General features: G+C 50.3%; 1 protein-coding gene and 1 long non-coding RNA gene across 2 annotated transcripts in view; one reads left to right on the top strand and one right to left on the bottom strand.

Moving 5' to 3' along the window:
- PCSK6 (proprotein convertase subtilisin/kexin type 6) overlaps nt 1-13,060 on the bottom strand; it is a 195,625-nt gene extending 182,565 nt beyond the window's left edge. The window contains exon 1 of the mRNA XM_077124015.1: nt 12,770-13,060. Coding sequence (XP_076980130.1) covers nt 12,770-13,060 — 291 coding nt within the window. The remainder of the gene's footprint in view (nt 1-12,769) is intronic.
- Nucleotides 13,061-13,247: 187 nt separating this feature from the next.
- On the top strand, nt 13,248-21,835 carry LOC143652418 (uncharacterized). Its single transcript, XR_013160647.1, has 4 exons — nt 13,248-13,427; nt 13,890-14,084; nt 17,193-17,282; nt 20,909-21,835. It is a non-coding gene; the product is annotated as an uncharacterized LOC143652418 (long non-coding RNA).
- Nucleotides 21,836-24,671: the final 2,836 nt, after the last annotated feature.

Raw genomic sequence — 24,671 nt, 5'->3', positions numbered from 1 at the left:
ACATTATATATGTGCCCATTCGTGCACAGGAGAGGCACCACACAACACTACAGAAGTGTGAGCAGCAGTGACGTCTGGGAAAAGAAGTAATTTGAAAATGGGATGAGAGAAAGAAGGAGACTTGGGTATTTTGTCCTTTATATTTCTGCGTTGTCAAATTCTTTACTATAAAAAAGTATTTCTATAATACAGGTATAATTTATTTTAAATAAGAAAAAATGCTCAATAAAATCTTTACACATTGAATTGAACAGATGTTATCAAGGCCTGGATTCTCTCTCTGTAAGACCAGCGATGTGGGCTGGGGGAAAAGTAGGAGTCAGGGCTCAGGCTGCTACAGGAAGCTGTAAGGAGGGGCACAGGTAATGTCAGTGGGAGGCAGGACAGTGATGGAACCCCCTCTGCCTCCCATACAGTCCTTACATTCCATGCCAGGGGCCCTAACATCACCTCCCCAAGGAGTCATAAAGAACCCCCTGATCTAAATGCCCCACCAGAGGTGAAAGATTAAGTAAATCAGGGGCCAATGACACCAGGAGAGACTGAGCAGCCATTAAAAGTTACACCATAGAACTTGGGAGGTTATGCCAAACTGCACAATCTTATTTGTATAAGACATTTGCATGTGTGCAGACACACTTATGTATTCATACACACAGAGTGAAAAACAAAACAAAATAAAACAGAATATGGTCCGAATATTAATTTAGGTGGTGGGATTATGGATGACTTTTGTAGTTTTGTCTGTCTGTTTTCCAAATTTCCCGCATATGTGTATTACTTTTGTATTGCACTTAAAAAAACAGAGCATTGCAAACCACTTTATAACTAACTCACCTAAGGCTGTGCTACTCCCTGTGTAAACTTCAGTCCTCATTAGGTCCCTCTTCCCTCTGCTGTTCTACTTTCCTCCCTGAAGGTGGGAAACACACAGAGCTCTGTTGGGGGGGTGGGGAGGGGAGATGTCCAAGGAAAATTCCCTGCCCTTGAGATACTCCGACTCCAACTTTTAGAACGCTGGTGCCTGCCCTTGGTACTGCATAGAGAAATCTTTGAGGACTTCCTACAGCCTCTCACTCTCACTGGGACTGGACAGGTACCTCCTCCCCAGGGCACTTCTGTCAGGACACTCCATCAGCCTGGAGCATGCCCCTCTGCCTTTATTCGGTTTCAAAACCCCAACTCAAGCTCCATGGCCTGGCTCAGATACTACCTAGTGTCGGCAACTTTTCCTAATATAAGATGTGGACACACGCTGTCTATGAGTAAGGCCTGGAATCCGAGTTGTCTGGGCTCAAATCCTTGCTCTGACAATTATTAAGCTGGAGTAAGACACTCAGCCTCTATGTCTCAGTTTGCCCTTCTGTGCAAAGGGTTAATTCCAGGGTACTGGGATGCTGATTAGCAGAACAGTGCCTGTGGACATTAAGTGCTACTCAAGAGTTGGCTGGTGGTAGTTATAGTGGCGATACTGGAACCCACTTTGGGCTGACCCAGTTATCGATCCTAACTGAACATATGCACACGGACATGCACACACACAGACATGCACATATGCACTTGGGAGATGGCGTCTGAGAGATTTGTGCTTCTTCATAGAAATACAATCTCTGACCAGGAAAGTTTGTCACTGAGCTCTGGGACATATTTGAGCCTCCTTTCCTCTCTCCTGTTCTTGTTCCTGCATCCCCAACTGCCTATACCCCATCCCAGCCCATTTCCTTGGCTTTCTAATGCTCTCATCCGTTGTTTTTTCTGCTCCTTTCTTCTCATTCTTCAGCCTATGTTGGGGTGTGGAGCTCACCCCTTATTTCAGAGAACACTAATAATGAGGAGTCTGGGACCTGCTAGGTCTGTCACTGTACAGGGCCCCCCACTCCAGTCGCAACAACCGAGGGGGCACCTGCAGCCCTGATTCTCAAGTCCCTTTGCCAAACCCCAAGCACTGGGCAAGAAGCTCACCCAGGGAACATGAATGCATGGCCCAACTACCAAGTGCAACAGATGGCATAAGATGGAAAACTCATCCTTGATCATAAAGAGACACCACCAGTATTTACCCCCAGAAGCCTCCTTCCACTGCAGCGGAAGGTAATAGAGCCAGCATGTCCTGTCCACTACTCACACTCTGAGGATTATTTAAGTATTAATTTACTAAATGCTGTTAGAATGCCATACACTAAAAATGGAGTGGCTTTTATAAAGGGAATTTACTAAGTTGCAAGTTTACAATTCTAAGGCCACAAAAATGTCTGAACTAGAACATCCAGAGAAAGTTATCTTGACTCAAGAAAGGCTGACATCTGTCACATGGGAGAGCAGGTGGCTGGCATCAGCTGGTCCCTGTTTCTGGTTCCATTGCTTCCAGCTTCTGATACCAGTGGTTTCCTCTTTATAAATCTGTGAGTCTTCACTTAGCTCCTCTGGGACACAACTCTGGGTTCTGGCTTCCTTAGCATCTCATTGGAAGGCACATGGTGATGTCTGCGGGGCTGTGCATCTCCAAACATGCCTGTCTAGGCATCTGCTCTCTCTCTTGGCACTCCAAGCATCTTCAAATATCTGTGTCTCTGTTGACTGTGAAGCAACTGTATTTTCTCCCAAATGTAACCCCTTTTAAAGGACTCCAGTAAACTAACCAAGACCTACCTTGATTTGGTGAAGTCATATCTCCATCTAATCAAAAGGCCGCACCCACAATTAAGTCAGTCAGTCTCTATGGAAACTAATCAATGGTTTCCACCCTACAATATTGAAAGGACATGGTTTTTCTGGGATACACAACACTTTCAAACCAGCACAATTTACCTTTGGAGAGTGAAATCACTGATCTGATACATAAAAAAATTCTAAAGCTTTCTCATTCACTAAATCTTTCATGTGCCAGGGACCGACTGGGTCCTGAGAAAACAAAAATTAATAAGGTACAGAAACTGACCACCAGATACTCGGGGCCCAGTAGGGAAGAAGATGCCATGGCTGTGCACACCCCATGGCCTTTTACACCCACAGCCTTGGGCACCATGGTCCTGCACTCCTGTGGCCTTGCATGCCAAGGTCTTCTTGCACCCCATGGCTGTGAAGGCTGTGGCTGCACACCCATGGCCTTTTACACTGTGGTCACGTATACTGTAGCCTTGCACACCATGGCCTTACACATGGCCATAATCTTCCACTCTATGAACATATACCACGGCCATGTCTGCTGTGGATGCACGCACTGTGTCCTTGCACACAGTGGCTGTGCAAACCATGACCATGCACCATAGTCTTGCACACCAAGGCCCTGCACACTGTGGCCTCCACCCACCATGGCCATGTGCACTGTGGGTCACACAGGTGGACACTGTGGAATCTGTGAGGACAATGCTCAGTCCCACTGGGCAGCGGACAAGTCAGAAAATAACATGGGAACTGACTGCTGGAGAAGAGTCAAGCCCTCCAGGGAGACTACAGAGGTACTGGGCACCCCACATCAAATGCACAACAAAGAACAGGTGCAAAAGAAAAAAGAAGCTTATGGGAAGTATTCAAAGCTTCAAAGGTCTGGAATCACTGAAGCATATAGCAAAAGTGAAGGGTTCTGGGGTTGAGGATGGCATGCCGGGGAGAAACCCACCCACTAAGGGTGAATGTGTCAGGCTTTCCGACACAGGAGCCTCTGCCCATTTCAGAGCAGGGAAGCGATGCCATGAGATCTGGGGTTCTGAAGAATGTTGGGCGACATCATGGGAAATGGCCCAGCAGCAGGGAGAGCTGCCAGGCAGAAATGAAGGCACCCACAGAGAGAGAGAAAGCGAGGACAAGAGAGCAGGTTTGGGCTGTGAGAGCAGGCTTGGGCTGGCTTGAAGAATGAGGACAGCCCCATTAACTCAGAAAAGGCCAGCAGAGAAACAGGTATGGGGTGCCGGGGGCACCCTACTGGAGCCTTGCCTTGGGAGAAGGGGCCCCCTCTGCAAAGCTGGTGACCCTTCCCTACCCCAACCCCACCTTCCAGACTGCCACGGGGAAGAGTTCGGCAAAGGTGGCCAGGGTGGGGGATGGGCCTTTCGTAGGCAGTATGGAGGTTCAGGTTGAACAAATACAGGGGATGGTCCCTGAAAGTTGTCAATGTGAAGTTTTGAAACGCAAGCAGGGAGGTCTGGAAATCAAGTCCCCCTTCATAGACATGACTGCAGGCTGCAGACAGCACAGTGGAACCTCAGGGTGAAAGCCGCCCAGTGGACCACTCAGACTTGGAGCTCCGAGACAATGGGCCGGTCAGGCTGTTCCTTCCCACTGGGACTGAACCAATCTACTCAACACGGGCTCTGTAAATGACGCCGGCTGGTGGCAGGAAGACAAGCGGGCCCAGGAGCGTCAGGAAACTGAAATGGATGGTCCCATTCGGGGGCCCTACTCATTCAGCAAGTGTTCTGTGGGCGGCGAGGCAGAGCCGGCCCAGCCAGGGACAGGGTGGCCGGGCCCCACGCAGCACGGCATGTTTGTGTCCAGGCAGCCAAGGGGAGACAATGAGACTGTTTCTTCCTCTTCCGCTCAAAGTGCCATCGTCTCGACACTGAGGGCATTGATGGGCTGGTTACCATGGAAACCCAAGGCTGCCAGTCCCACCCCGTGGTGTGCGAGGCTCCCGAAGGCTGATGGGCTATTCATCACCCGTCCTTAGTGGGACCAGACAGAGGGCCTTGAACCTGCCCACCACGGGGCTTCAAGGTCCTCAAAACTACTGGGCCCCAAGGAGCAGGGGTAGACAGGCGACTTGATGGGGATGACAGGCCCTGCTGAGTGTACAGTGTGTCCATGACTGGCTCCTGAGGACCTCTGGCTTGCGGCCTCTGCTGGCCGGACCTGGAGGCAAACCTCAGTCAGTGCACAGCAGGGTGGGACGTCCGGAGCAGACTCACAGGTGGAAGGGTCAGCCCGCGGAGTCACTCCGTAAAGCACCAGACTAAGATTAAAAGGCAGGTGGAGTTCTCTGCAGAGGTTTTATATTATTTTTGCAACTGTCCTAGTAAGTATGAAATTATTTCAAAATAAAAAGTTTAAGGAGGAAAAAAAACAGGTAAAAAGGTGGTAGGGGTGGAGATGGTTCCACCAAGTGATGCTCAAAGGTCAAAGCTCACAGATACTCTCACCCCCGCGCTCCACCAAGACGCAGCGAGTGTATCTCACTAGCGAGAGCTGGTGATAACACAGGCACGACAGATGCTCGCCGAATAAATGGAAAAGGGTGTGTCAGCTGTGGACTGCCCTTTGCAACTTCTTGACCATCACGGAGGAGGTAGAATTGGACTCAGGAAGAATCATACACGGCAACTGAAGGATCAATTTTGGACCAACTCATCCAGAGTCCAAGGGTAGAAGCGACCAGTGAACAGACCACATCATGATGGCAGAGGGCCTTGGGGCCCAGAAGAGCACAGAAGAGATTTTCCCTGGGCCGGGGAAATCAGGGCAGGCCTGCAGGGGGGAAAGAGTGGAGATGAGCCAGGGAGGATGAGAAGCTGCCCAGGTGGATGGGGGAAGCCCTTTGGAGCAGAAAGAACAGACAAGAAAGCCTGAACATAAACAAAAGCATCAAGAAAGGGGTTCAGGAGAGCCAGAGCTGGGGTTGGGGCTGGGAAGGGAGTGTGGGAAGAGATGGGGGGGGGGTTAGGGGGGGTCATGCAGGGCCTTGGACGTCACTTACGGAGCTTGGCCTTGACTGGGGAAGCAGTGGGAAGTTAGAGAGGGGTTCTAGGCAGGAGTGCAACAGGATGCTGTTAAGAAGAGACGGAGGGCTAGTAAGGGCAGAAGGATAGGAGGTGTCCTCAGCCAGTGGTAGGCAGTGCTGGGGACAGGAGATGGGGGACATAAGAGTCATTTAGGAATAGGGTTTGGTTATAAACACAATGTGAGGTGCAGGTTGTCAGTGGAAGCCAGAGGCCTCCCAAGGGCTGAGCTTAGGCAATCTGGCAGACAGAGGGAAGTAGTTTTATATCCACAGAGTTTAAGCAACTGAGTGTGATATCCAAGGAGGACAGAAAGGATCCTGGAGTTTTTTCCCCTCCATGATGGAGAGACGTGAGTAGGTTTCCAGGCTGATGATTAGGAGTGAGCAAAGACTTTCCCGGACAGAAAAAACACTACTGTGTTGCACTGGGTTCCCAGAAAGGGATGTGAGCACGTGTCTATCCGTGTGTCTGTCTGTGTGTGTGTCCATGTGTATATCTGTGTAAGTGTGGATCTGTGTCCATGTATGTCTGTGTACTTGTGAGAGTATGTGGCTCTGTGTGTGTTCATGTGTGTGTCTGTGTTCCTGTACGAATATGTGTTCAGATAGAGGGAAAAAGACACGGCAGTGGGCAGGATCCAAAGAAGCTCATTTGTCAGTGACCAAGGAAAGGTGAGAGGCCCTCCTGTCTGAAGGCTTACCCTTTCTCTGTAAAGGAGAGATGGGAGTTGCCGGACATGGGCTGGGCTGGTATTGCTACCCCCACTGCTTTGTGATCGGCAGTAAGTAAGAATATAATTGGACCTAAGGTTTGGTCCCCCCAAAATGGGCTGGTGACCCCTCCCTGCAGGGTAAGTGTTCGATGAGGCCCATGATCTAGAGTACTCCCCCACCCCGGGAGCATTCACCCATGCAATGTCCACACCAGGCTCCTGGTCCACGCAAAGGCCAGACGCAGTCCCAAGAGCCGGGAGGGGTCACTCACAACAAGGAGAACTTGGAAGGTCCCGCGTGCAGATGAGCCACCTGGATTGGCCTGGGGAACACTAGAGGAGCAATACTTCAGATGGCAAAACCTGTGAGAGGCTCAGGAACCCAAAAGTGCTCTGGATATCTATAGATAGCACAGAGCTGGTGGACACTGGAGGTCAGGGGCCGACAGCCAGGCTCCCTCTATGGCCCTGGTTTCCCCCAAGGCCTCTGGCTGGGCAGGAAGTCCCAGATCTTATCTCCAGGCTCCTCTACCCTGCTGCTGGTGGTGTCTCTGATTCCAAACCTTGGTTTCTACCCAGAGAAACTCAAACCTTTCTAATGGACTGGACACCTGAGCTATCGGCTCAGGTTCTGGCCTGGTTCTGGCTTTCCCTTTGGACACTGCCTTCTGGAGCTGTCCCAGGCCACCTGGGCTGTAGCTGACTCAACCTTGGTCACCTCTGCTCACCCCAGCCCGATGATTTGGATACACTCTGTCCACTAGAATCTATTACCTTCTGAATTAGTACCTTAAATGGCAGTGTCTGATCCAAGGAGCTCCATGATCCCTGTCGTTTCTGTGTTCCCCTGGCTCACACTCAGAACCCCTCCTTTTCCACAACCAGCTCAGTTGAGAGTATAGCTCTTGACTCAAAACATAAAAACAAGACACCATCAGAGTGGAAGTCAATTCTTGAGAAAGAGGTCACAGGTAACTGCTATTCTGGACTTCCTCCTGGCCCCTCTCAAGCCCCTGACACTCTGGTCAGAACAAGTTCTGGTCCATTATTTTCTTGCCTGGTGAAGGTTTTGACTTGTTTTTCATTACAAGAATAGGCTGTGTGCAGCACATTCGTCTGCTGACAAATGAACTGTGCAGGTCCACCTGAAATTCTGGGCCAGGTATGTTCTGCTCAGTAGCTATTTTAAGTAAAACTATTTAAGGCATGTTCAAAATCATTTAAAGCTCTTAGATCTTTTAGGGCCCCTGGCAGCCAGGCTGCCTTTTTATGCTCAGACTCAGAACCAACAAATTAGCTCAAAACCCCAGGCAAAGCAAAAATGTAAGAGAAAGCATGGTGTGTAAGGGCAACCCGTAAGATAAACATCACTTCCAAGAGCTGCAGATGCTGAGCTGTTTTGATTTTGTTAGTGGGGAATATTTTGCTGCCATGGCCTTCATGTAAACAAAGACAAAACTTTCCTTTTCCAGGACTCATCAGTGCATAGTTGGGTTAGAATGGGGTTAACACCCCCACCCCCACTATTGCCCTACCAAGGGAGAAAGAGGCATAGGGGAGAGAGAAAGGGTGGTGGGCTGGGAACTGGGATTCCTGAGTGCTGGGTTCATCTCTGCCTACGAATTGCTGAGTGATGTGAGCCAGGCAGTCTGTTTCTCTAGGTCATCATTTCCTTGACCAGTGGAAAGGCCCAGACACCTGTGTGTCCAGAAATACTTCAGATGATTCTAGAACAAAATGGTGTGTGTGTGATATGCTTTTTCTTTTTTCCCCTTTGACATTTTATGTATATCTGTGGAAATGTGTATGTGCATGTGGTTACATATGTGCATGTGCGTACATATGTGCATGTGCGTTGTGTGTAAATGTGTGCATGCATCACCATATGTAATACATCCTGATAACAAAGAAAGAGAAAATGCAAAAGCCTACTATGGGTTGAATTGTGACCCCCAAAAGATATGCAGAAATCCTAACCCCTAGTACCTGTTAGGATTGTTTGAAAATAGAGTCCTTGCAGATAGAATTACTTAAATTAAAATGATGTCATACTGAAGTAGGGTGGGCCCTTAATCCAATAGGACTAGTGTCCTGATAAGAAGGGGAGAGAAGACACAGATAGATGCAAAGGAGAAGGCCTTGTGACATGGATTGACACAGCTGCAAGCCAAGGAATGCCAAGGGCTGCTGGCAAACACAAGAAGCTGGGAGAGGCAAGGAAGGATTCTCCTCTACAGTTTTAGAGATAGCATGGCCCTGCTGACACCTTGATTTCAGACTTCTGGCCTCTGGAACTTGGGAGAATAAATTTATATTAAGTTACCCAGTTGTTAGTACTTGGTTATGGCAGCCCTAGGAATCTAAGGCAATGCCTAAACACAATTTTGTATTTAGTTTATATATGTTATATTTACATGTATGTGTGTGTAATATGAATTAGAATATTAGGGAACAAGTTTGAAATCCTCTCCCCGGTTTTTCTCTCCCTCCTTTCTTAAGAGACTACTGCTAACTAGAATTTGATGTGTATCCTTCCAGCCCATTCTCTATACTTCCACTGTATGTGTAAGCACTCATCACCAATGTAGTAGTCTTCTGTGTGCTTTTTAAAGCTACCTAAATACTATCATATTGTACACCTGCAACTTGCCTTTTTTACTTTGGGGTTTAATCTATGCTGATACATATACGTGTGTGTTTATTCATAAAAAAGAATATATATATATATGGGGTGCAAGGGCAGGTCAGTGGTAGAATTCTTGCCTGCCATGTGGAAGACCCGGGTTCAATTCCCATTCCATGCACTCCCCCCCACCACACACACGCCAAAAAAAAAAAAACCCACACAAAACAAACAAACAAAAACTGAACAAATGGTGCTGCAATAATGGGATACTCACATGGAAAAATAACGAAATGTGACCCCACCATACAGCATATCAAAAAAAAAAAAAGGAATCTATTGATATAGTTTATTCATTTTAACCACTGTGTGGTAGTCCCATATATTCCAATAGTGCGATTATTTTTATTTAATTCTCCATTCTTCTATTGATGGATATTAGGCCATTTCTTCATTCATTAAAAAAAAAAAAGCCCCTATGGACATTTCTATACACATCTCTTGTGCCTACTTGCAAGAGTTTCTTTCAAGAATAGCCCCAGACACGTACTTGCTGGTACAATTCAACCTTACAAGATATTGCCAAACTGCCCTCCAAAGTATTTATACCAATTTCTGCAGCAGCATTTACCTACATTGACCTAAGTTCTTACCAATGCTTGATGTTAATGAACACTTTCCCACATGTGCCAGTCTGATAGGTATGAAATGATATCTGACTGTTGCCTTAAGTTTCAACAATCTCCTCTTAGATTTCATTTTTTCAATCTTTTAAAAAATGTTTTGTAATTTTCCCCATAAAATTCTTATCTAATATTTTCAGATTTACTTCTAAGTATCTTACAGTTTTTATGCTAGTGTAAATTATAATTTCTTTTATCTACTCAAATGTTGCTGTTCTATAGGTAGCTATTGTTGATAAAACAACCTGCTCAACTCTCTTTTCAGTTCCAATATTTAGTCTCTAGCTTATCTTGGATTATCCACATAGGTAGTTATGTCATCTATCCATAAAGACAATTTTGATTCTTCCAAATCTTTATTCTTCTTTTTTATTTCATCTTGTTGCATTAGCTGGGACCTCCAGTATAATGATGAATAGAAACGCAAAAAGAGGTGAGTTTGTCTTGCTCCTGACAGTACATATTTTTCAGTGGAGAGGACCCACTCGGAGCCTTCATCAGGCTCTCAAAGGGATCCACGATTCAAGAAAGGGGAACAACCAGTCTCCCTTACCTTTGGACCAGGAAAAATAAACTTAATCAGGTTCCCGGTTGACAGAAGAAAGTAAAATAATCAAGTGAGAACTTGGAGCACAACAGGATCCACGAGAAAGCCAAGGCTATGAGTCAGGGCAGGTACAGAGTATAGCACTAATTGCCCATTTGGGAAGTCACACAAGGGAAATCAACCCGGGGAAGACAGTAGGAGACAAAGAGCAGAGAACCTAATTGTCAGTGGTGACACGGGCTTGCTGGTTGAATGTGAGCCGCTTCCTTTCCTTGCTTCACCTCAGTTTACTCATCTATAAATCAAAGCTAATAACATCTACGTCTTATTTATGAGTCACAAATTCTCCTGGCTAAAAGGCAAATAAGGATTTTAAAGCGTTCTTACTGAGTGGGTAGAGGCTGGAATGCTCCGGGCCTTTTCCACATTAGCAGTGCACTTAGACAGGGAGGAAAGGGTTCTGCAGGTTTGGAACAGGGATTAATAGGTTCTCCTTGAGTAATCTCACCCAGGAGCACCTTTCTACCTTCCAGATGGCTCCTATTCCCAACAGCCCCTTCCCTCAGGTGGTCAGTATCTCCACAGCATGACCCCAGCATGAGGTGCGCCCACCAAACTGGGTGACCTAACTGGCTGCACCCAACAGAGTCGGGGGACTTTGTGAGACCAGCACCCCCTTCCCCATCATGTCCACGAGAGAACAGGGGTGCATACAGGGTAAGACCTTCTCCCCCACATGCATTGCCAGGGATGGGGTATTTGTGATGCTCGCGGACAGCAATGGTGAGGAGGGAAATTCAATGCACTTCTCTGCTTCCTTCTCTAGCTGCATCCAGGGGTACACAGCTCAACTTCAGTTCCCCCTCTACTGGTTTAATTATAGAAGCCAGAAGCCCAGGCTCTTTGTAATTTGCCAGCGGTTCAAGAGTCACTTTTAGCTGAAGACAAATTGCTGGGCCACCTGGGCAGAGCAGCCAAGGGTGGCAGGAGCTGGGGTGAGCAAACTGGGGGAGCAATGAGTGGGGTGGAGCCCCGAGGGGCACATTGGTCACTCAGAACAATCAGCCAGGAAGATTTAGGAGCTACAGAAAGAAACGCAGTCCCTGTTACCCAAAGGCACAATCTTCAATCACAGGATGTGTAAAGAGACCTGAGCGGTCAAAATATTTTTTAAAAAAACAAAGACATGGGGAAGGTGGGACTATGTCCCTTCAGATAAACCCTGGCCAGCCTGTGAAGTATCTGTCATTCACACAGCGGAATCTACTTTTCCAGAAGGCCACTCAACTCACATCAGCCCCATCAACATCAGACTTATGGACTTTGGATGCAGAAGAAATGTCACTTAGATTAGAGCCACATCACACTTCACCGGCTTCTGTCACGGATAATGTCAAAACTAAATTTACAACTGCCTGGCACTAGGGTTTGAGTTATGAGGCAGTGCTTCCCTGTGTGGTTTGCGGAGATTTGTTAACTTTACCGTGGGTGACACCGCACACAGCAGCCTGCCGAGACCCCTCCTCAACCCATCCCCAACTCTCGGCGCGCGACGGGGTTAGGGGCAGGAGAAAAGGACCCTCGTGCCAGGGATTAGCCTCTTCTGCTAAGAGACACCTACCGACCGCAGTGACGCCGAGGCCGCGGGAGGGCTCTGGGTTCCGCCGACAATCTGCGCGCGGTGGGCCAGACCCCGCACCGGCACTTTCCTACCCGGATTCATTGGATCTTATTAACAACCGTACGCGACTCTCTCGCGACAGAGAAGCACGCGGGGGTTCAGAGATGGAAGTGGCGTCCTAAGGTTACACAGCTCGTTTGCAGAGAGCTGCCCTTCGCGGCAGGACCCCCGAAACAAAGAGCCTCCCTTCCTGCCCAGAGGCATTTTTAACTTAAGATCCCCCCGCCTCCAGCCGTGGGATGCGGCGGCCGGGTCCGGGTCCCGGTGGAGCCGCAGCCAGAGACACCCGGTCACGCGCATGTCACCGAGTGAGGCCCCCTCCACCCCCGGCGCCTTCAGAGGGTCGGGAATCCCGTGCCGTCCCGTCGAGGGCAGAGCGGCCCAGGCTCGGAGGCCACGGCGAGAGCAGGGTTGGGTGGGGACACTAAGGACAGTGCCCGGGAGCAGAGAGCGGCGCCCCAGACCAGCTCTCCACTGCCAGCCCGCCAGGCAGGTGTCTCCCGCCGGCCCCGGGGGGTCACCCTTCCCAGCACCAGAGCTGGTCGCACCGCCCCGGGGAGCCGCCTCCAGCGCGCGGGGCCTGCAGGGGCGCCCACGCGGGTCACAGTGTCCCCGCCTAGCGTCCCGCGTGCCGCCCTCCCGTGACGACCCCCACAGGGCGCCTCGGCTTCACCCCGCTTTACTCCCTTGGACGCGGGGGACCCCTTCCCACGTTCGGCCGTCCTCCGGGCAAGCTACCCGGGCGCCCCCTCGCGCCACGCCCGCCGCGCCCGCGAAAGTTTTCGGCGGCGCGGGGCGGCCGCACTCACCTGGCCCAAGTTGAGGTAGCCGTGCGCCGCGGCCACGCGGTCAGCCGCGGCCGGGCCGCCGAGCACTTGCACTGCCCAGTGGTTGGTGTAGACGGAGCGCGGCAGCGCGGCGCAGGCGGCGGGCAGCGCGAGCAGCAGCAGCCAGTAACCCGGGCGCGGCGCGAGCGGCCGGGGCCGGGGCCCGTCGGCCCCCTGCGCGCCCCCCGCGGCGGCCTTGGCCGTGGCGGCGGCGGCGGCGGCGGCCCGGGGCGACGGCCGGGGTCCGGGCGCAGGCGGCACGCGCCGAGGCATGGCAGCGGCAGGCTCGCGCGGCGCCGAGCGGCGAGTGCGCCGGGGGGGTGGGGTGCCGCCTTTTAAAGCCGCTCCGCGCCGGGAAGCGCCGCCGCCGCCACTGCCGCCGCCGCCGCCGCCACCGCCGCGGGCGGGAGCGAGGGAGGGCGGAGGCGGCCGCGGCGCGTTCCCGCCCGCGCTGTCCCGGAGGTCGCTCCCGACCACGCTCGTGTGGCGGGCGCCGGAGACCGCGACCCGCCCCGCCACCCGGGAACTTCTCAGACTTGGCGGCTCTGCAGACCAAGAGCGGCCGGGACGGCCCCCAGCGGCGGGCCTCGGCCCCGCGCAGTTCCGCCCCCAGCGGAGAGGGCCCTGGAGTGCATCTCAGGTGAGTCCCTGTTCCCCTGGCTACTTGGGGATGGGGAGGGGGAGTGGGGACGGCTTTCCTGGGTCGGGCCTCCTCGCGACCGCCCGCACCCACCGAGGTCGAGTTGGAAAGGCCCGGCGGTGGTCCTCGCCTCAGGGTGCGACGGTGGCCTCGGAAGGGTTCTGGGTTCGGGGGTGGGGGTAGGGGGGGTGGGGGGAAGCCCTGGGCCGCGACTCCCCCGGAGTCCTTGGCCCGCCGGGAGGGAAGTGTTGAGCACCGGTCAGAGGCTTTGGTAGATCAGTTTGAAGGATGCAGCCCCCTCCTCCCACCAAGTCAGAGTGGGCAGGTGAATCCCCAGGCTAGGTGTGTGCACCAGTGCTCCACCTGTAAAACGGGGGTGACAGTATCTACCCCATACTGCTACTTTGAAACGCTCTTGGCATACAGCCAGTGCTCAGTAAATCTTTGTTTTTATGAATCCAGAGCCTGCCCCATAGTGCAAACTCAGATGACTGTCACTACATTTAGTAAACACCTGCTGCACTGGGCCTAGTCAGTGGAAAAGTGAATTGAATCATCCTTGCCCCCACTCCCTGGAGCAGCCTGAATCCGATAATAATGTGGAGCACCTGGGGAACTGTGGAAATGTTCATACCATGAACAAGCAGAGAGTAAGAGGTGAGAATTTCTGCCTGGACTCTTCCCCCATTGCTCCCAGGAATCCCTTGGTGTCAACCTGCCCCCTGTGGCCTGATTCATATAGGAGAGAAGAAAGGCCTAGAAGGCATTGAGGTGGGAAGAAAGGCTTTGCTTATCTTATGCTTCATCTCCAAGAGCAATTGCTTTGTTTGGGGCCCTCTGCAGAACTCAATTTCTTGAGTCTGTAGCTTGGCAGATGGAGATGGGGAGTGAGGGGCCAAGAGAGGTAGGGGGAGGGCAGGGTCTGGGGAGATGCCCTTCTGAGGTCCTTTCCAGCCTTCTTCTCGGGAAGCCTTTGATTTCATAACCCACATGATTCATCCTTTCTGCAGGTATGAGTCACCCCTAATGGAGGTGGGAGAATGGCAGGCAGGTTGGGAGGCCCAACCCAGGCAGGCTAAATCCATGCTCACAAGTTCTCCCCCACCAGGGGGCCCTCTTGGCACCCTGGGAGTGACTTCCCAGATGACCTTCCCATTTCTGCGTTAGATATGACATGTACACCTCACCCTGTCCTGGTGGGGTCAGCTACCTGTTGCAGGTACCTCAGGCCCACCCCACACTGCAGAATGCAGGCCTCTTATCCCCCTCCTGCAGGGAGCCTGAGCTCATCTGCCCTTGCTCAGCGAGGCCACACAGCCGTAGGGCAGAAACTGTGCCAAGATACCAAAAGAACTGAAAGCAGGACCTCGAACAGATATTTGTACCCTCATGTTCGTAGCAGCATTATTCATGGTAGCCAGAAGGTGGAAACAACTCGTGTCCACCAACCAATGAATGGATGAACAAAATGTGGCATATACACCCAATGGAGTATTCCCCAACCATAGGAAGGAATGAAGTTCCAATCCAGACGATTACATGAATGAAGCCTGAAGACACCATGTTGCGTGAACTCAACCAGCCACAAAAGGAAAAATATTGTCTGTGATCTCACTTTGTTAAAATACCTAGGATAAACAAAGTCTTAGAGACTGAAAGTAGATTGCCAGTTATCGGGGGACTGGGGCAAAGTGGAGAGGTAGAGAATGATAAGTTACTGCTTAATGGGTGTGGAGGAGATGAAAGAACTAGGCTATTGGGTGGTGGTGATGGTAGCACAGTATTGTGAATATAATTAAAGTCCACTGGATTATACACTTGAAAGTAGTTAAAATGGGAGATTTTGAGTTGTAGATATGTTACCACAACAAAAAGTGAAAGAAAAGAGGCAATGCTTAGGATCATCTCAGCCTGTCTCTGCCTCACCTCCCCACTGGGTGCCCTGCCCACTGCCCTGGGTTAGAGGCTTTTCCTTGTCACTTACTACCAGTACAGCCCAAGCCCTGTTTTTCATACGTGTTCAAGTACGGAGTCCTCTTCAAGAGGACTGGTGCATAATCTAAGTTACTATGCAGCACTCCTTGCCAACCCAAGAGAGTGCCTCCAGTATAGTAGTGATTTTGACAGCAGAAAATAAGGGTTTTTCTATAATAATTTGGCAGATAAAGGGTATTCGGCCTATTGAACTGAGAGGAGACTCAAATGCATCTGAATTTCTACTTGAAGGGATCTGAATTTATTTTATTAATGGGTCTGGTCATTTCAGGCTAAATTTTCCATTTGTCTTAGAGATGCCCCGGCAGCGAGAAGATCATCCTAAATCAAATCACCTCCTGTAGGTCCCCTGTTGATTTACACAGTAACAGGGATCAGCTCAATCACAGGAGTACCAGCCCTTTGCATTGTGATAGGATCTATAATAAAACTTGCCTCATCTTCCTGCAAGTCTTTCCCTCCCGGAAGGATTTAATACTCAAGGTCTGGCCTTCCTGTTGGCCCCTGAGGGCCACCTGGCTCTGAGGTGGGGGGCTGCTGCTTCCCTGGATTGGGGTCTGGTGAGTTGAGCCTGGCCATATCCCACAAGTTTTAGAAAATGCTAATCTAAAGATGCGACATTTTACACTAACATCTTCCCAAATCGGAAAAGAGGAGGAGGAAGAGTCTCAGGGAAGATGTTATTGAATTAGGTTGTCCCTGGGCCTATGGTTGATACCTTAGCAGTAAGTTCAAGGTTGTCCAGCTGGAGACAAGGAGTACCTGGTACAGCCAAGAACAGTGAAGGACAGGGGGCTTTGCATAGCCTTGTGGAGTGTGTTCAAACAGAATTTGACTCAGAAATCGACACCATTTAGGTAACACGTTCTTTAAGAGGGAAAAAAAAATTTTTTTTTGGTAAATGGGCTAAATTGAGTAGGCAGGGGTGGCATCCTTCAGCAAATGTCTGATGGGTGCCACCTTCAGCATCCTAGAGAAGAGCGAGGACTTTAGCCCAGCTTCGCCACCCCCAATCAACTGCTCAGCCAAGTGGCTTCAGTTTCCCCTGGAAAATGTTGGCAGTAATGCTACTAGTCCTCGTGGAGGAGCTGAGGGGTCGACTGGACAGCTGGAGCCCCCCACCCTGCACTCACTAAATGGAGATATGGGTATCTGCTGCTGAGCTGGGAGCAGGTGCTCCTTTCTGGGTGGGCTGGGTGCTGCTGCATAGTCTCTCTTCAGTGTTCACAAGGCACCAAATGTACCATCTTCTATCCCCTCCAAGTTGCACTTTTTTTCACATTTAACATCTCTGAAACCAGGAAGCATCTAACAACTGGCATTTTGCAATCACTATCAATTGGCCTGGACCAAAATCGAGTTCTTTTAGGGAGAGTTTGTGTTTGCTTCTGCCAAGGATCTGGGGTGCCAACAAGTAGTATTTCTCCCTCCCTCCAGGAGGGCAAGGTCGAGACTGAGGGTGTCCTTTTCTGTGGTGGGTTTATTTCTTTTCCCCCCACCTGCCCCACACTGACAGGGTAGCCTTTTATTGTCTCAGCACTTTTGAGGGGTCTCTGGCAGGACTTCCCATTTTCAGCGTTTTTTCTTTCTTAGCAATACATAAACTAAGGGGGCGCCTTCCAATCAAGGGTTTGTCTTAGATTCGATGAGTTATGGCATTGATGCCTTCAAGATATACTGCAGTAAAGATACCTGTTTAACTCTCCCAAATGTATTTCGGCTTTTTTTTTTCTCATAACAGCTGTCGAAATCTGCTTTTTTTAATTGTAGGTGCCATACCAAAGTACCAGAACCTTGATGGCTGAAAACAACCGAAGTTTATTCTCTCACAGCTTTAGAGGCCAGAAGTCAGAAATTAAGGTATCGGCAGGGGCATGCTCCCTTCAAACACCCAGGAGGTTGGGGTGGGGGAATCTGTTCCTTGCCTCCTTCAGGTGGTTTCTAGTGGTTCTTGGCTTGTGGCTACATCACTCCAAGCTCTGCCTCCGTCTTCACATGGCCTTCTCTCCTTTCTGTGTCTTTTTCTTTTCTGTTTCCTATAAGGACATTGTAACTGAATTTAGGGTCCACCTGAATAATCCAATATGATCTCATCTTGAGATCCTTAACTTAATTAAATCTCCAAAGACCCTCTTTCTGAATAAGGTCATACCCCAGTTTCCAGCGGTTAGAGCATGGACATATAGCCTTGGGCGGACATAGCCCCATTAAAAACATCCCACAGAAAACACTGTGAGAGGAAGAAGATACTGTTTCTACTGCAAATCTACTGTAAATCCTTTGGCAAAACTGAGGCTCTTCCTAAAGTCACTGCTTGGTTAGGTTGAAATTTCAAATACTTCATTTCTGTTAGGAGGACACCCAGATAATTTGGGCAGCACAGTATTCAGAGGGGAGACTACTGGTGGTAGTTCCAGAGACGTGCCAGAGAGCTGACAGCCTCTCCACTGAGTGTGGGCGCACGTACACGGCCCCTGGCCTCTGGGAGAAGAGAGGCTGACACAGACATCCCACACAGCAAAAAAACCCGAACCCCATGTCCCAGAGACAAGGAGGTGGGGGTGGGGCAGAAAAGAGCGGATCCCTGCCCCCCTCCTCCCCATCCCAGAGAAACCTTTACCCAGAACTAGATTTCTGCAAACCACAGGTTCTCCCGGTCAGATCCACTTCTCTCTCTTTCATTTTTTTCTTTCCTCTCATCCCCCAAATCACACCCATAACTAACCCTAGCAGTGTGGGGCAGAGGCCTTCCCTTCCCCACAGCTCAGGCATTTGCAACCTGGAGGCACCTCTCTGCTTGCCCCTGGGTCATCTCTCCCACCTGTGCTCTGATACACACAGAGCTTTCCTCCCTCCTGGGGGGTCTGGGAAGCGGCTGGAATGGCTGCCCCACTGCACCCCAAGTCTGCCTCTGGGGTCGGGTCTCTGCTGTTATAGCTGGGTCCCAGTTGTCTCAAGAAAGCCTTGTGAAAACTTATCCCAAATCTGGCAATTATGTATCTCAGGGAACTTAGGGGCACAACAGCTAAGATTCCCTGAGAAGCTCTTCTGGACTAAGAATGAAAGTTCTGTAATTTATCTTATTTCCCTTTGTGCTCTGGCTGCCAGAGGCTCAGAGCCATGTGCGATAGAGAATCACAGTTATTTATTTCCTCCTTGCTGTAGCACTTAGGATACTTTTGGCTACAAAGAATAGAATCTTTAATTAAAGGGAGAACACAAACAATAAGGACAGTACATTATTGCCCAGAACAGGAGTTTGGTGGTAGGTGGGTGCAGGGTTGTTAATTCAGCAGCCCAGTGATACCAGGGCCAGGGGCCGCTGTTGTACGATGTATTGCTTTGTTCTCATCCTCCTTGATGCCTGTCACGGTTTGGAGCAGCACATCCTCTCAAGGCAGTCCCCAGGGAAGGCAGGGTAGGCACCACCTTCCCTTTCGTGCATGTCTCTCCTCTTCATGGTGAGGAGACACCCTAGCCCCCAGCCCATTTCTTCTAAGGCCCCGGTGACCAAAACTGGGTCACAAGCCCACCCACAAGCCCAGTGGGTGCAGAGGGTATGAGTGGGGTTACCATGACAGTGTTTATCTGCCTTGGATTTTTCTCCTAGGGAAGCATTCCTGGAGCATGTTGGTGCCCCAGGTGGAGCAAAACCAGGTTTCCCTTAGAAGGAGGTAGCATGGGTGGGCACCCAGCAGGGCCCACCACCTCCTCTTCACTGCTCTTGTATTACCTTCCTATAGACTCTGTTAGGCACACAGCAGACTCAGCAATTACAAAAGAGGGGGGGGGGGGGGAAACGGAGGGAGGGAGGGAAAGGAAAATAGAAGGAGGAGGGGAGGGAGAGAGGAAGAAGGTGAGAAGAAAGGAAGGTTTATTCTCCTTTAGAATAAACCCATTCTATAAACGAAATGACAACATGAGCCAGCTTTAAAGGCGCTGAAGATTCGTTCACTCCTCTCCACCCACCCCCACTCCCGTGCGGAGGAGAGCCTGAATGAACCTCAGGATTGTATTTCAATATATTTTACCCAAGCCCAGCAGCAGAACATGCCTCTATTTCCTGTGTGAAGCCGTCCCTTTGACTCCAAGTTGGGTTTAGAGTCTATTGCCTACGTAGTCGAACCAAGTGAGAGGACATTAAGGACTTACTGGGGCTTCGCAGTCACCAGCAGGAGACAAGAGCTGGAAAATGATTCCTTTCTAGAAAGGAATGATTTGGGAAACGCAAATGTGTATGTACAAGATGAGTAAACGAGTATCACGAGGATCTGTGGAGATGCCATAGATGGGGTCCCCCTGGGGTGGGCTGAGGGGTGGGCTGGCTCAGGTTCTTCCTTGCGGAGGGCTGTCCTGTAGCTGTTTCTCTTCTCTTGAAGAAATAAAGAACAGAATGCCCAATGCCAAAGGCTCTGTCCTCCTGCACGTGGAGAAGGGAAGGGGCCTCCCTGTCCCTCTCCAAAGCTCCCCTCTCCCTTGTCCCTGGTCCCAAAAGAATCCCACTCTCCATAGGGTTTTGCTCTGACAATTACCCACACCCCTGACCCTTTAATCTTTTCCTTTCTCACCTCCTTCCTCTGCTGTACATTCACTGGATCTTCCCCATCCTAAAAAGCCTTCCAACCCACCTACTGCCATCTTCACACTACCTGTCTGTCTCTCCTGCCTTGACTACCAACCTTCTGGAAAAACTGCGTCACTTCCAACTGTCTGTCCATGCTGCAACTGCACCTGCAAAGCTGAACATCTTTTCCTGAAGGACTGTTTCAACCTTTCTTCTGTCTCCAACTCCAGGACCCACCCACCTCCATCCTTGCTCTCAGCTGGTGACCTTGCTCCCTTCCTTATGGAGAAAGAGGAGGCTATCAGAAGAGTCCTTTCCTGTCCACCCACCTGCACCTTGCGCCCAGGCCCTGCCTGTCCCCCCTTGGTTTCAACCAAGGTCATTCCTCCTCTAATTTCCTCTAGCCCTGCCCCGTTACTCAGGATTTAACCCTCGCTCTGGCTGAGTTACCCCATGCACTCATAAACATGCAGTTATGTTACCCATCTTCAAAACCAAACAAAACTCTCTCTGGTCCCCTCCCATTTCTCTCCTTTATTACAAAACTATGCAAAAAAGTTGTCTTCTCCCACTGTCTTAATTTTTCTTCTGCTCTCTCTTAAACCCACTTCAATCAGGCTGCCCCGTCATGGTCACCAAGAGTCTCCAAGTTGCCAAATCCAAGAGTCAGTTCTTCATCCTCATCTTAGAAGCCCTTCCTGGGGCATTTGGCCCAGCTGAGCACCCGTTTGTCCTTGAAACGTGTTCCTGGGTGGCTTCCAGAACATCTGATCCGCTGTCCTCCTGCCTCTGTGGTGGCTCCTCCTCACCTCCTTTGCAGGCTCCTTCTTAGCCTTGGAGTCCCCCAAGCCCCAGTTCTAGGGCCTCTTTTCTTCTCCATCTGTCCTCATTCCCTGGATGGCTCTCTTTCTTATCACTTTAGATGACTCAAATGTGTTCCTGCAGCTTGGACCTCACTCCGAACTCCAGGCTGCCGACTTGCCTTCTCAACCTGGTGGCTTCAGGCTCTTCTCAGGATCTGAGATCCTCATCTTCCCCACCTCCGCCTTCCACCCCAAAACTATTCTTTTCACAGTTTTCCCTATTGCGGTAAATGGCAATGCCACCGTTCAATGCCACAAATTGAATTACATTCCCCCAAAAGATAAATTCAAGCCTAACCCCTATCCCATGAATGTGAACTTATTTATAAATAAGAACTTTGAAGTTGTTATTAGTTAAGGTGAGGCCAAAATGGATTAGGTGCTAATCTAATATGACTAGAGTCCCTACAAGGAGAAGAAATTTGGACACAGCCTTTAGGAGACAGATGGGGAGAGAGAAGACGGCCATGTGACAGAGGCAGAGATAGACTTATGCCACAGTTTATGGACAATCCATCACCAGAACCCTACTTCGGAGGAAGCGTGGCCCTGCTGACACCTTCATTTCAGACTCAAAAATTGTGAAACAATAAATTCTGTTGTTTAAAGCATCACCCAGTGTGTGATGATTCTTACGGCAGCCCCAGGACCCTGACACAGCTTCCTTCCCATCACTCACTCCATTGTCTTAGGGTCATGGGTGTGATCCATCCTCCCACACCAGTGTTTAGGCTGCCAGGGAATCCCATCGCTTCTAACTTCAAATCCATCCATGGTGTTTTGTTTTGTTCCACCGATACATAATCTGTCAATACTACACTGTCTTAGTCAACCTATTGACTAAGTCTTAGAATTGGGTAGATTGCAATGCTAGAGGTGAGCAAGAGAGATGGGTAAGGGGTATGAGATGTATGGGGCTTTCCTTTTTTCTTTTTCTGGATTAGTGCAAATGTTCTGAAAATAATTACAGTGATGAATACACAATTATGTGATGATATTGTGATTTATTGATTGTATACTTTGGATGAATTGTATGATGTGTGAAGACATCTCAATAAAAATACTTAAAAATTAAAAAAAAAAAATCCATCCAGGGGCGTCGACTTCTCAGTGTTCCCCCTGCCTCCACCCAGACCAACCCAATCTTAACTCTTGCCTGGTGTGACTCAGTAGCCTCCTAATCACATCCTTATTTCTGCCCTGGGACCCGTCTAATGAATCCACAACAAAGCTGCGAGATTGATCGTGTTAGTACAAAAGACACGTCAACCCATTCCTAAGCTCAAAAGTCTCCCATAGCTTCCTGTCTCATGCCAAGAGAAGTCCAAAGCCCTTACACACAAAGTCCCACATGACCTGTTGTTCTCTCCCACCCCAACACACACATTTATGGCAGAGACTGCCAGATACCAGAAGAGCCCTGAATTGAGTGGTTAGGGCTTCCTGGAAGAAGTGACTTTCAGCCTAGCTTAAAGAAATAAACAGGAAATAGTCAAATGAATGGTACAGCAGTCAGATCCATGGCAGAAGACAGAAATAAGAAACACACTTTACAACGGTGGGAATGGAATGAAGATATTGGTGACACAGGTGCTGGGGGAATTGACATAGTGGAGTGGAGAAGCAAGCAGATGGTCAGAGGGTAGCCCAGTCTCTCCTATACTACACAGCTCCCATACAGGAAGCCGAATGCCCAGGAGTGAAACCAGCACATGCAAAGGCCCTGAGGCAGGAGGAAGCTCAGCATGGTGGATAGGCTAAGGGAGAGCCAGAGGGGTTGGGGCATTGTCGGTGAAGGGAGGGTGGTATGAGTGGAGGCAGGAGGGATGACACTTTGTCAGCCTGGCAAGAATTTGAACCCAGACCCAAGAGGAGTGAAAACCAAAGAAGAGACATTCCCACGGTTCAATCCCCAACCTGGCCTTGATGGTTCTAACATCTGTGTCTGCAGCCTGATTGTGTCTTCACAAGGGCGTGCTTCAGTTCCCATTCTTTATCCAACACCTCCACTTCACTGTCTGTGGCCCCTTAAGCCCCAAGCAACCTCTGCCAACCTCCGCACCCCACCCCATCCAAACCCCAGACTTAAGGTTTCTGGATGGTATTTTCAGAGGTGCCATTATTCAGGGACTCTGACCCTGCTGGCCCCCCACTGCCCAATCTCAGCCTAATTCCTACCTCTCTTGCTGGCCCCCTCTGCTCCCACCCCTCAGCAACTGTCCTGGCCAAGCTCTCTTCATGCACACATGGGCTGTGATGACAACTTCCCAGGTGCCCTCTCTGGCCCCAGCCCACCTCCCTGAATACCCTTCCACATCCCCAGAGTACTCAATCTCAAGCTCTCCTGTGAGCCGACCACTCCCTGCTTAGACCATCCGGGAGTCTGCACTGCCCTCAGGGAGCAATCCAGATATGGAAACACAGCTCTCAAAGTCCTCTTCAGCTGATGCCATCTTTCCTGCTCTTTCCCACACCAGCATGCAGCCCATTGCTGTTCCCATATGAAACAGCTGCCTTCAAACCTCTGCACCCTGGCTTTTCCCCATTTCCTCTTGGGGATTCCTTCTCTACTCTCCTTGGGTACAGTCAGGATCAGGTCCCCTCCTCCAGGGAGCCTTCCTTAACCAAAGTCCCCAACCCCCACCCCCCTGGCTTCTGTCCCATGCCCCAGCCTTCTTTCTCCCTGGGCAGAATTGCTCCCCCTGGCCCTGTGGCTTTGTTTCGAGCCTGGCTGGGCTGAATGATGGTGCACCCAGCACCATCCCCACTCCATGGTTGGGACCCAGCAGCTGCTCTTGGCTCCTGGGGTTCCCTGAGCCTCCAGTTCCTCAGTGGCAAAATGAGGCTTCAGACAGAATGACCTTACTGCACCCCCATTTAAACAAGGTAAAGCCCCAGATCTAAGGTTTTTTCTGTAGCACCCTCTCCCAGAACCCCAGAAAAGGGATTGGCTAGTGTGATATCGGTTGGCAGGGCTGTGAAGGGAGTTCAATGCCCTGGGCTTAAAAAATCCATTAAAACCCTGGATTTTTCCTATAAGTGTTAACTACAAGCCTAAATGTTACTCCGTCCAGGTTTTTGTTTTTTTTTCTCCCAACATTAGGTCACAAAGATTTCCCTCTAAGCAGAAGACCTGCAGCCCTTTCTCCGTCCATCCTGTGAAGGTAGAGGTAGAGGTATCAGGGAGCCCTCAGCAACCTCTGGGAGTTCAAGACCAAGGACTGGAAGATTTGTTTCATTTTAGTGTATTGAGAACATCTCTGGAACCAGGATGAGCTTCGGGCTTCCTGAACTGGGGCTACGGGGGTGCAAAAGGGTTTTATGACGAGTCCCCACATTAGGCGAAATAAGGGCCCAAACCATGAGAGAAGGTTGTTGTCCCCAAGGCCCCAGAAGCAAGAAATGAAGGCGTTCATGTTCCTTTCCCCACACTGCAGTGATTTTCTGCTAATTTTAGCGTCACTTCCTGCAGGCTTGCCTTCAATGTGGGGCCTCGCAGTGCGGTCAGGGTGGGGCAGCAGTCGGGAGTGTGGGCTCGGGGCTAGTGTGGGATCCAGCCCACCACTTGCCGGCTGGGTGACCATGGACAGGCCACTTAACCTCCTGTGCCTCAGTTTCCTCACCGCCAGTGCAACTAACAATAGTAACTCCTGCAGAGAGCAGAGTAAGGCAAGGCTTGTCGCACCCCGGGGCTGTGCCTGGCAGCTAGCAAAGCTGGCAGCGAACACTAGCTCTTATTACTTTGTCGGGATGTGAGTCCTTGGTTTGGCAGCCACTGGCCGGGGTGGAGAGGACAGCGGAACGTGTACCGCACACAGCTGG

The sequence above is a fragment of the Tamandua tetradactyla genome, chromosome 12 (assembly GCF_023851605.1).
Source record: "Tamandua tetradactyla isolate mTamTet1 chromosome 12, mTamTet1.pri, whole genome shotgun sequence".
Lineage (NCBI taxonomy): Eukaryota > Metazoa > Chordata > Mammalia > Pilosa > Myrmecophagidae > Tamandua > Tamandua tetradactyla.
Note: the sequence above shows the minus strand (reverse complement) of the source record. Positions and strands in the feature narration are given on the sequence as shown.